Source organism: Polyodon spathula, chromosome 45 (assembly GCF_017654505.1).
Source record: "Polyodon spathula isolate WHYD16114869_AA chromosome 45, ASM1765450v1, whole genome shotgun sequence".
NCBI classification, from domain to species: domain Eukaryota; kingdom Metazoa; phylum Chordata; class Actinopteri; order Acipenseriformes; family Polyodontidae; genus Polyodon; species Polyodon spathula.
Window position 1 is genome coordinate 1,996,058 of NC_054578.1, and position 12,119 is coordinate 2,008,176.

Sequence of the window (12,119 nt, forward strand, 5' to 3'; positions counted from 1 at the left end):
GTGTGTGTCTCCAGGTCTATATTCTATAAGGCGATGGGAAATATTAAATGAAGCGTTGTCTACTATGACAGGAAACTGCACCCTCTCTCGGCCATTTTGGATCTTGGTTCTCCATAGCTCACAATGGGGCCTGGGCTCCAGCTTAGAGCCAACATGGCGCCTGTTCCCTTATCGGTCTTGGTTAACGCTTCTCTCTCTCTCTCTCTCAGGAACAGACCGAGGCACACAGAGAGCTCTGGATGATGGATGACATCCTGTCTGGGCTGCGAGTCAACAAGGACAACTTCCGGGTCACCATGGAGTCACCCAGGCACAGTGCGTTGTGATTGGTTGATTCAATAGCTCTGTATTGTATATGTTAGTGTAATTATGTATTATATTGAATACATATGTATAGAACCATTGATACATACAATAACAGAACCATTATTGCAGTGCCACTGTCTGTCTCTCTGTCTATCTCTTTGTCTGTCTCTCTGTCTGTCTCTCTGTCTGCATTGCCATTGAAGATCATTTAGGGTATAGTTGACCACGAAATAATGCTAGCCACTGTCTGTCTGTCAGCTAAAACTAATAAAGTTTTGGTTTTTTATGTTTCTGTTACCATAGTTACTGGAATGCCTCCTTCTCCAGTCCTCCAGAGAAACATCCTACATCCTGGTGCTCCTATCCAATCAACCCTTGCTCTTAGCCCCAGACAAGCTAGTTCTCAAAAGGAACATTCTATGGTAATTATGAAATGTATTGAGTTATCTTTCCTATAGACCTCAATACAGCTCTGCAGTGTGGAGAGCGGAGATCTCTTTCCTATAGACCTCTATACAGCTCTGCAGTGTTGAGAGTGGAGATCTCTTTCCTATAGACCTCTATACAGCTCTGCAGTGTTGAGAGTGGAGATCTCTTTCCTATAGACCTCTATACAGCTCTGCAGTGTTGAGAGTGGAGATCTCTTTCCTATAGACCTCTATACAGCTCTGCAGTGTGGAGAGTGGAGATCTCTTTCCTATAGACCTCTATACAGCTCTGCAGTGTTGAGAGTGGAGATCTCTTTCCTATAGACCTCTATACAGCTCTGCAGTGTTGAGAGTGGAGATCTCTTTCCTATAGACCTCTATACAGCTCTGCAGTGTTGAGAGTGGAGATCTCTTTCCTATAGACCTCTATACAGCTCTGCAGTGTTGAGAGTGGAGATCTCTTTCCTATAGACCTCTATACAGCTCTGCAGTGTTGAGAGTGGAGATCTCTTTCCTATAGACCTCTATACAGCTCTGCAGTGTTGAGAGTGGAGATCTCTTTCCTATAGACCTCTATACAGCTCTGCAGTGTTGAGAGTGGAGATCTCTTTCCTATAGACCTCTATACAGCTCTGCAGTGTTGAGAGTGGAGATCTCTTTCCTATAGACCTCTATACAGCTCTGCAGTGTTGAGAGTGGAGATCTCTTTCCTATAGACCTCTATACAGCTCTGCAGTGTTGAGAGTGGAGATCTCTTTCCTATAGACCTCTATACAGCTCTGCAGTGTTGAGAGTGGAGATCTCTTTCCTATAGACCTCTATACAGCTCTGCAGTGTTGAGAGTGGAGATCTCTTTCCTATAGACCTCTATACAGCTCTGCAGTGTTGAGAGTGGAGATCTCTTTCCTATAGACCTCTATACAGCTCTGCAGTGTTGAGAGTGGAGATCTCTTTCCTATAGACCTCTATACAGCTCTGCAGTGTTGAGAGTGGAGATCTCTTTCCTATAGACCTCTATACAGCTCTGCAGTGTGGAGAGTGGAGATCTCTTTCCTATAGACCTCTATACAGCTCTGCAGTGTTGAGAGTGGAGATCTCTTTCCTATAGACCTCTATACAGCTCTGCAGTGTTGAGAGTGGAGATCTCTTTCCTATAGACCTCTATACAGCTCTGCAGTGTTGAGAGTGGAGATCTCTTTCCTATAGACCTCTATACAGCTCTGCAGTGTGGAGAGTGGAGATCTCTTTCCTATAGACCTCTATACAGCTCTGCAGTGTTGAGAGTGGAGATCTCTTTCCTATAGACATCTATGCAGCTCTGCAGTGTGGAGAGAGGAGATCTCTTTCCTATAGACCTCTTTACAGCTGTGCTGATTTTAAGGATGGTCAGCGCTCCTTTTAAAAGGGGAGGAGCCAGATATAATGTTTATATTAAGTACTGATTGTTTTTTAAAAAGAAGGCGGGGTTAGATGAAACTCCACCCCGCCCCCCTTTGCCAGTGGAGCATCATGGGTGGCCACGAAAGACATCCCACAAGGCTGAGCTAATGGCCAATAAGAGGAGAGAGGCGGGGCTTGAGTGTCTGGACAGCAAATCAGAGAAAGAGGTAAGTCAAAGAGGCTGGAGGGAACAGACAGAATCAGAATGCAAACTACAGCTCCCAGCATGCCTCTGCACTGGAAGCATTAGCAAAGGGTGCTGGGAGTTGTAGTCCACAATGTTAAAGAGGTACTATAATGTCTCATCAATATCAGGGTCTAGTGCTGTATATTATAAAGACATTTCAGAGGGCTGTGTCTCATCAATATCAGGGTCTAGCGCTGTATATTATAAAGACATTTCAGAGGGCTGGATCTCATCAATATCAGGGTCTAGCGCTGTATATTATAAAGACATTTCAGAGGGCTGTGTCTCATCAATATCAGGGTCTAGCGCTGTATATTATAAAGACATTTCAGAGGGCTGGATCTCATCAATATCAGGGTCTAGCGCTGTATATTATAAAGACATTTCAGAGGGCTGTGTCTCATCAATATCAGGGTCTAGCGCTGTATATTATAAAGACATTTCAGAGGGCTGGGTCTCATCAATATCAGGGTCTAGCGCTGTATATTATAAAGACATTTCAGAGGGCTGGATCTCATCAATATCAGGGTCTAGCGCTGTATATTATAAAGACATTTCAGAGGGCTGGATCTCATCAATATCAGGGTCTAGCGCTGTATATTATAAAGACATTTCAGAGGGCTGGATCTCATCAATATCAGGGTCTAGTGCTGTATATTATAAAGACATTTCAGAGGGCTGTGTCTCATCAATATCAGGGTCTAGCGCTGTATATTATAAAGACATTTCAGAGGGCTGGATCTCATCAATATCAGGGTCTAGTGCTGTATATTATAAAGACATTTCAGAGGGCTGGATCTCATCAATATCAGGGTCTAGCGCTGTATATTATAAAGACATTTCAGAGGGCTGGGTCTCATCAATATCAGGGTCTAGTGCTGTATATTATAAAGACATTTCAGAGGGCTGTGTCTCATCAATATCAGGGTCTAGTGCTGTATATTATAAAGACATTTCAGAGGGCTGGATCTCATCAATATCAGGGTCTAGTGCTGTATATTATAAAGACATTTCAGAGGGCTGGATCTCATCAATATCAGGGTCTAGCGCTGTATATTATAAAGACATTTCAGAGGGCTGGATCTCATCAATATCAGGGTCTAGCGCTGTATATTATAAAGACATTTCAGAGGGCTGGATCTCATCAATATCAGGGTCTAGCGCTGTATATTATAAAGACATTTCAGAGGGCTGTGTCTCATCAATATCAGGGTCTAGTGCTGTATATTATAAAGACATTTCAGAGGGCAGGGATCGCATCAATATCAGGGTCTAGCGTTGTATATTATAAAGACATTTCAGAGGGCTGTGTCTCATCAATATCAGGGTCTAGCGCTGTATATTATAAAGACATTTCAGAGGGCTGGATCTCATCAATATCAGGGTCTAGTGCTGTATATTATAAAGACATTTCAGAGGGCTGGATCTCATCAATATCAGGGTCTAGTGCTGTATATTATAAAGACATTTCAGAGGGCTGGATCTCATCAATATCAGGGTCTAGTGCTGTATATTATAAAGACATTTCAGAGGGCTGGATCTCATCAATATCAGGGTCTAGTGCTGTATATTATAAAGACATTTCAGAGGGCTGGATCTCATCAATATCAGGGTCTAGCGCTGTATATTATAAAGACATTTCAGAGGGCTGGATCTCATCAATATCAGGGTCTAGCGCTGTATATTATAAAGACATTTCAGAGGGCTGGATCTCATCAATATCAGGGTCTAGCGCTGTATATTATAAAGACATTTCAGAGGGCTGGATCTCATCAATATCAGGGTCTAGCGCTGTATATTATAAAGACATTTCAGAGGGCTGTGTCTCATCAATATCAGGGTCTAGCGCTGTATATTATAAAGACATTTCAGAGGGCTGGATCTCATCAATATCAGGGTCTAGCGCTGTATATTATAAAGACATTTCAGAGGGCTGGGTCTCATCAATATCAGGGTCTAGCGCTGTATATTATAAAGACATTTCAGAGGGCTGGATCTCATCAATATCAGGGTCTAGTGCTGTATATTATAAAGACATTTCAGAGGGCTGGATCTCATCAATATCAGGGTCTAGTGCTGTATATTATAAAGACATTTCAGAGGGCTGGATCTCATCAATATCAGGGTCTAGTGCTGTATATTAAAGTAAATGTTAGGGTTTATTAAGAATGTCTCCTCTCCTCTCTCAGTCTCCTCTAAGGTCCTATTACAGTGAACAGATTCCACCTCTGTCTCGTCATTCAAGCAGAAATCTGTCTGTCTTTCATCAAGAACAAGAATAAGGTAACTATACTGTCTGTCTGTCTGTCTATCCGTGTGTGTTTTCTGATAGATGTTTTGATTGAATGTCTCTCCCTTTCTCTCTCCCCCCAGTATTCCCAGTCTGCCCAGTGTCTCTCCCTAGCCACAGCACCCCCTCCTGGACACTGAGTGAACCTGCAGGCAAGGTAAGAAAAAGTTAGTCACCCTATACAGTATACTGGTGGTAGAAATGGGATATTTTAGCGTGATTGAGATTGGATAACAGAAGAGACAGACAGATATCATTTTGTTTTGCCGGCAATACACTAGCTGTGCACTACATGGCGCCTTCGCTAATCTAAAGATGAGCCGACATGAGTCTACGGCAGGCAGCTGGTGTTTAAATGGTTTTTATTGTAATACAAGACCACAGCCAGAGTGCTAGAGTTAAAGAACTACAGCTCCCAGCATCCCTTGCTGTGGCCCGCGGGTGCAGAGGCATGCTGGGAGCTGTAGTCCTATAGTCAGGGCTGTACCGATTCAGAATACAGTAAGACCTGCTTCTGTTCCCCCGCCCCCCTCGACAGGAAGTGGGGTCGCGCAGGGGTCGTATGAGTGCTGAGGAGCAAAGAGAGAGGATGAGGAGGAACCAGGAGAGGTTGGCCAATGAGGAGAGACTGAGGAACAGCGGCCCGGCCAATCACAGCCAGGGCAGACGGTCACCACAGCAAAGGGAGCAGGTGTGTGTGTGCTTGTCTATCTGTCTATCTATCTATCTATCTATCTAACCTTATAGCTGTGTGTCTCTGTATCTCTAATCTCCTGTCTCTCCTATCTCTCAGCAATATCTCTCTCCTCTCTCTCTCTCTCTCCTCTCTCTCTCTCCTCTCTCTCTCTCTCCTCTCTCTCCTCTCCCTCCTCTCCTCTCTCTCCTCTCTCTCTCTCTCTCTCCTCTCTCTCTCTCTCCTCTCTCTCTCTCTCCTCTCTCCTCTCTCTCTCTCTCTCTCTCTCTCTCTCTCTCTCTCTCTCTCTCTCTCTCTCTCTCTCTCTCTCTCTCCTCTCTCTCTCTCTCTCCTCTCTCTCTCCTCTCCTCTCTCTCTCCTCCTCTCCTCTCCTCTCTCTCTCTCCTCTCCTCTCTCTCCTCTCTTCTCTCTAGTTGAGTCATGTTGCCGCAGGCGATCTCGTTGTCTCCTCTGGCTGTGATGTCACAGACGGTTGCCGGGTAACGCTGGTCAGGACCTCCTTCCTGCCCTCGACCCTCACGGCTCGCCGCGTCTCTCTTGAGGACCCCTCGGGGCTGCCCGCTGCTCTGCCCGAACCGACAGCGACTCGCAGGACCCCTAGGGAGGTGCCCTCCACCCCGCCTGAGCAAAAAACCCAGAGACAGGCGGCCACCTCGCTGCCCGAGGAGATAACATCATTTAGGACCCCAAGTAAGGTGCCCTCCACCCTGCCTGAGCTGCAAACAGAATCTAGAAGAGAGGGACGGTCGGCCACATCACTGCCTGAACAGATGACATCTTTCAGGACCCCAAAAATGCCAGAACAAATAACAGCATACAGGACCCAGGGAGAAGCGTCCTTGACTCCGCCAGAGCGAAAAACACAGTTCAGGACCCAAAAATCTGGGCCGCCCTCCCCGTTGCCCGTTTACACCAGAAGCAGGACCCAAGCGGAGCTTCCCTCTCCACTGCCTGCCTGCGCCACAACGAGGACCTCAAGCAGCTCGGGGTCGTCCATCAACCTGCCTGCAGAGAAACTGGAAGCGAGGGCGGGGCTAGCTCTGACAGGGGGCAGGCTGGGTAATGGGAGGATCCAGCGAGCGGAGAGAGAGAGAGGAGGAGAGGGAGAGAGAGAGATGAGGAGAGAGAGGGTATGTATATAAAATGTATGGATTGCCATTGAAGATCATTGAGGGGATAGTTAGCACACTGTGGTCTCATTCTACCAATGGCATCCCATTGCAGCTGCCCTATGCTTGTGCTGCCATTGCCCCTCAGTGTAATACACAACCATTATTGCATTGCCATTGCAGAGCCCCTGCCTGTGTGTCTGCATTGCCATTGAAGATCATTGAGGGGATAGTTAGCACACTGTGGTCTCATTCTACCAATGGCATCCCATTGCAGCTGCCCTATGCTTGTGCTGCCATTGCCCCTCAGTGTAATACACAACCATTATTGCATTGCCATTGCAGAGCCCCTGCCTGTGTGCCTGCATTGCCATTGAAGATCATTGAGGGGATAGTTAGCACACTGTGGTCTCATTCTACCAATGGCATCCCATTGCAGCTGCCCTATGCTTGTGCTGCCATTGCCCCTCAGTGTAATACACAACCATTATTGCATTGCCATTGCAGAGCCCCTGTCTGTGTGTCTGCATTGCCATTGAAGATCATTGAGGGGATAGTTAGCACACTGTGGTCTCATTCTACCAATGGCATCCCATTGCAGCTGCCCTATGCTTGTGCTGCCATTGCCCCTCAGTGTAATACACAACCATTATTATTTTGACCTCTCCCTCTCTCTCTCCTCTCCCTCTCCCTCTCAGCACTGTCCCCCAAAGGTCATCGTGCGTGCCCCTTTCCTGAACTCCGACCCTGACCTGTCCCTGACCCCTGAAGAGATTGCGGTCAAGCAGAGAAAAGTGGACAAAATCCGAAGCATGGTGACGAAGAGGTGAGAGACAGAGAGAGACGAGTCTCACAGTAACAGCACAGTGTGAGAAAGCATGGTAAAGCACAGGGAAGCATTGTAAAGCACAGAGAGGTCTGGTAAAGCACAGGGAAGCATTGTAAAGCACAGAGAGGTCTGGTAAAGCACAGGGAAGCATTGTAAAGCACAGAGAGGTCTGGTAAAGCACAGGGAAGCATTGTAAAGCACAGAGAGGTCTGGTAAAGCACAGGGAAGCATTGTAAAGCACAGAGAGGTCTGGTAAAGCACAGGGAAGCATTGTAAAGCACAGAGAGGTCTGGTAAAGCATAGGGAAGCATTGTAAAGCACAGAGAGGTCTGGTAAAGCACAGGGAAGCATTGTAAAGCACAGAGAGGTCTGGTAAAGCACAGGGAAGCATTGTAAAGCACAGAGAGGTCTGGTAAAGCACAGGGAAGCATTGTAAAGCACAGAGAGGTCTGGTAAAGCACAGGGAAGCATTGTAAAGCACAGAGAGGTCTGGTAAAGCATAGGGAAGCATTGTAAAGCACAGAGAGGTCTGGTAAAGCACAGGGAAGCATTGTAAAGCACAGAGAGGTCTGGTAAAGCACAGGGAAGCATTGTAAAGCACAGAGAGGTCTGGTAAAGCATAGGGAAGCATTGTAAAGCACAGAGAGGTCTGGTAAAGCACAGGGAAGCATTGTAAAGCACAGAGAGGTCTGGTAAAGCACAGGGAAGCATTGTAAAGCACAGAGAGGTCTGGTAAAGCACAGGGAAGCATTGTAAAGCACAGAGAGGTCTGGTAAAGCACAGGGAAGCATTGTAAAGCACAGAGAGGTCTGGTAAAGCACAGGGAAGCATTGTAAAGCACAGAGAGGTCTGGTAAAGCACAGGGAAGCATTGTAAAGCACAGAGAGGTCTGGTAAAGCATAGGGAAGCATTGTAAAGCACAGAGAGGTCTGGTAAAGCACAGGGAAGCATTGTAAAGCACAGAGAGGTCTGGTAAAGCACAGGGAAGCATTGTAAAGCACAGAGAGGTCTGGTAAAGCATAGGGAAGCATTGTAAAGCACAGAGAGGTCTGGTAAAGCACAGGGAAGCATTGTAAAGCACAGAGAGGTCTGGTAAAGCACAGGGAAGCATTGTAAAGCACAGAGAGGTCTGGTAAAGCACAGGGAAGCATTGTAAAGCACAGAGAGGTCTGGTAAAGCACAGGGAAGCATTGTAAAGCACAGAGAGGTCTGGTAAAGCACAGGGAAGCATTGTAAAGCACAGAGAGGTCTGGTAAAGTACAGGGAAGCATTGTAAAGCACAGAGAGGTCTGGTAAAGCACAGGGAAGCATTGTTAAAGACAGTGTAATAAAGCTATTAGTCTATATATCTCTTCTTTCCCCTCTCTCTCAGTGTAGCTCCGGAGAGGTGCAGTACCTCACTGATTCCGCTAGAGGGCGACGGGGAGAGGGAGCGCATCATCAGCCTCTCTTTCACGCTGGCCAATGAGGCTTCGAGGAGGAGTCGTGAGATGGCCGGTCAGTCAGACCTAAGCAACGTGTTTTTGCATTAGAGATATAAAGTAGTAAAATAGAAATTCAATATATATATTGAAAACTAATTTCAATAGAAATTCAATATATATTGAAAACTCATTTCAATAAAAATTCAATATATATTGAAAACTCATTTCAATAGAAATTCTATATATTTTCAAAACTAATTTCAATAGAAATTCAATATATATTTTAAACCAATTTCAATGTAAATTCAATAAATATTTTCTACTAATTTCAATGTAAAAATCAATAAATATTGAAAACTCATTTCAATAAAAATGCAATATATATTGAAAACTAATTTTAATGTACATTTAATAAATATTTAAAACTCATTTTAATGTAAATTCAATATTTTAAACTAATTTCAATAAAAATTCAATAAATATTTTCAACTCATTGCAATGTAAATTCACTATATATTTTAAACTCATTTCAATGTAAATTCAATAAATATTTCTATGTGTTTTTTCACTAAATAATAATATATATTTTTAATTATTTCATGTGGTGTTTTCACTCGATACCCAAAACTCACTTTTAGTGGAATTTCCTCCTCTCGTTAGAATTAATTTCAGGGTCAAATTAACCAACATGCAAAACACACTTCAAAAAACGCGAGACAAAATGTCAGGGCAAAGTCACCCCTGTGGGTATGCACGTCACGGGGGTCCACTGTGAAAGGCGCTATATAAAAATACATATATTATTATTATTATTATTATTATTGTTGAATTCTCTCTCTCTTCTCTCAGCTCAGTCTTTATTGGAACGTAGTGACTCTGATGGCGAAGATGAAGATTTTTGGAAGCTTACTGAGAGAGAGAAGAATGAAATTCGGGGTTCCCTGAATTTCGGGGACCCTAGCCCCGCCCCCAACACCCCGCCTCCATCTCACGCTGCACCCGAGCGACAGGAGACCACAGGACAACCCCCCAATCAGCTCCTGCGTATCTCAGAAGGGCCAGCCAATAGGAGTCCGAGCTCAGAGACGGCCACCAATCAGAACGAAGGGCTGGAAATGCCAGCTGGGGGTAATCAAGGGGGGGGTGCCTCGCCCAATCAGATTCAACCGGACTCCAGATCGACGGCCAGCGAAAACGAAGGGACTAACGTTTCACCCAATCTAACCGAAGGCCTTGAAATGTCGGCCAGTCAAATTCGAGGGAGAGACGGCTCGCCCAATCAGATTCGGCTCAAATGCAAAATGCCGTCCAATGAAATGGAAGGGACTGATGTGTCGTCCAATCAGAATAAAGACAAAAATGTGGCGACCAATGAAACTGAAGGCTTGGAAACGGCGCCCAACGAAATGGAAGAAAGCTGCAAACTTCCGACCAATGAAATTGAAGGGAGGAAAACCTCGGCCAATGAAATCGAAGACCTCAAACTGCCGCCCAAAGAAATTCACATCCTGGAAGAAATAACGACCTATCAAGTCTTCAGCTCTGACAAACCAGCCAATCAAATCACAGCGGCAGAAAAGAACAACGCTTTTGTCAAACCGGCTAATCAGGAACCAGAAACCAGAGATCTAGCCAATCAGAGCTCAGGAGACACTGCAGCAGAACGACCCGGCCAGCAGAGAGCCAACGGGATCCTGTTTTACATCCGAAAAGGGGCGGGACCTGGCCAGGAGTTAGCCAGTCCGGATTCAGGGTTCTGTGAGGGGAACCTAACAGCCAGTGAGAGCTCGGCTTTTGAAGACAGCCGTCTGACAGTGCTGCACACCAGTCTGTGATGTCATAACCATCAAAAAGAGAGAGAGAGAGAGAGGAGAGAGAGAGAGTCTCTCCTTCTTGGTACCTCTAGTCTCTCTTCAGTCGTTCTTAGACTCTTGCCATGCAGAGAGCGGACTGGAGATCGACACCCAGTCACTGGATCAGAAACTCCAAACCAGAAGAGACTGAGAGAGAAAGTCAAGTTAGCAGAGAAACGTTTTAATGCCTTCGTCATCCCAGAACTGCACTGGATCAGAAACTCCAAACCAGAAGAGACTGAGAGAGAAAGTCAAGTTAGCAGAGAAACGTTTTAATGCCTTCGTCACCCAGAACTGCACTGGATCAGAAACGCCAAACCAGAAGAGACTGAGAGAGAAAGTCAAGTTAGCAGAGAAACGTTTTAATGCCTTCGTCACCCAGAACTGCACTGGATCAGAAACTCCAAACCAGAAGAGACTGAGAGAGAAAGTCAAGTTAGCAGAGAAACGTTTTAATGCCTTCGTCACCCAGAACTGCACTGGATCAGAAACTCCAAACCAGAAGAGACTGAGAGAGAAAGTCAAGTTAGCAGAGAAACGTTTTAATGCCTTCGTCATCCCAGAACTGCACTGGATCAGAAACTCCAAACCAGAAGAGACTGAGAGAGAAAGTCAAGTTAGCAGAGAAACGTTTTAATGCCTTCGTCACCCAGAACTGCACTGGATCAGAAACTCCAAACCAGAAGAGACTGAGAGAGAAAGTCAAGTTAGCAGAGAAACGTTTTAATGCCTTCGTCACCCCAGAACTGCACTGGATCAGAAACTCCAAACCAGAAGAGACTGAGAGAGAAAGTCAAGTTAGCAGAGAAACGTTTTAATGCCTTCGTCATCCCAGAACTGCACTGGATCAGAAACTCCAAACCAGAAGAGACTGAGAGAGAAAGTCAGAGAAACGAAAGAACTGCACTGGATCAGAAACTCCAAACCAGAAGAGACTGAGAGAGAAAGTCAAGTTAGCAGAGAAACGTTTTAATGCCTTCGTCACCCAGAACTGCACTGGATCAGAAACTCCAAACCAGAAGAGACTGAGAGAGAAAGTCAAGTTAGCAGAGAAACGTTTTAATGCCTTCGTCACCCAGAACTGCACTGGATCAGAAACTCCAAACCAGAAGAGACTGAGAGAGAAAGTCAAGTTAGCAGAGAAACGTTTTAATGCCTTCGTCACCCAGAACTGCACTGGATCAGAAACTCCAAACCAGAAGAGACTGAGAGAGAAAGTCAAGTTAGCAGAGAAACGTTTTAATGCCTTCGTCACCCAGAACTGCACTGGATCAGAAACTCCAAACCAGAAGAGACTGAGAGAGAAAGTCAAGTTAGAGAGAAACGTTTTAATGCCTTCATCACCCCAGAACTGCACTGGAGAAAGTTCGTCACCCAGAACTGCACTGGAGTTAAACCAGAAGAGACTGAGAGAGAAAGTCAAGTTAGCAGAGAAACGTTTTAATGCCTTCGTCACCCCAGAAGAGACTGCAGAGAAAGTCTTAGCAGGATTTTAATGAAGAACTGCCAGAAACTCCAGAAGAGACTGAGAGAGAAAGTCAAGTTAGCAGAGAAACGTT

The 12,119-nt window shown here is 45.3% G+C and overlaps 1 protein-coding gene across 2 annotated transcripts in view; it reads left to right on the plus strand.

Moving 5' to 3' along the window:
* The window catches only part of LOC121305929 (actin cytoskeleton-regulatory complex protein PAN1-like), an 11,187-nt gene extending 472 nt beyond the window's left edge, over positions 1–10,715 (plus strand). Inside the window, exons 2-12 of one of the 2 annotated variants that reach the window (XM_041237601.1) lie at positions 210–315; positions 610–728; positions 2,192–2,341; positions 4,551–4,644; positions 4,735–4,808; positions 5,190–5,342; positions 5,759–6,475; positions 7,153–7,280; positions 8,656–8,780; positions 9,557–10,584; positions 10,674–10,715. In XM_041237601.1, the coding sequence (XP_041093535.1) occupies positions 5,214–5,342; positions 5,759–6,475; positions 7,153–7,280; positions 8,656–8,780; positions 9,557–10,542 (2,085 nt within the window). In that variant the 5' untranslated portion in view covers positions 210–315; positions 610–728; positions 2,192–2,341; ... (1 more) ...; positions 4,735–4,808; positions 5,190–5,213 and the 3' untranslated portion in view covers positions 10,543–10,584; positions 10,674–10,715. The remainder of the gene's footprint in view (positions 1–209; positions 316–609; positions 729–2,191; positions 2,342–4,550; positions 4,645–4,734; positions 4,809–5,189; positions 5,343–5,758; positions 6,476–7,152; positions 7,281–8,655; positions 8,781–9,556; positions 10,585–10,673) is intronic. The other variant, XM_041237602.1, reaches the window with a different exon arrangement.
* Positions 10,716–12,119: the final 1,404 nt, after the last annotated feature.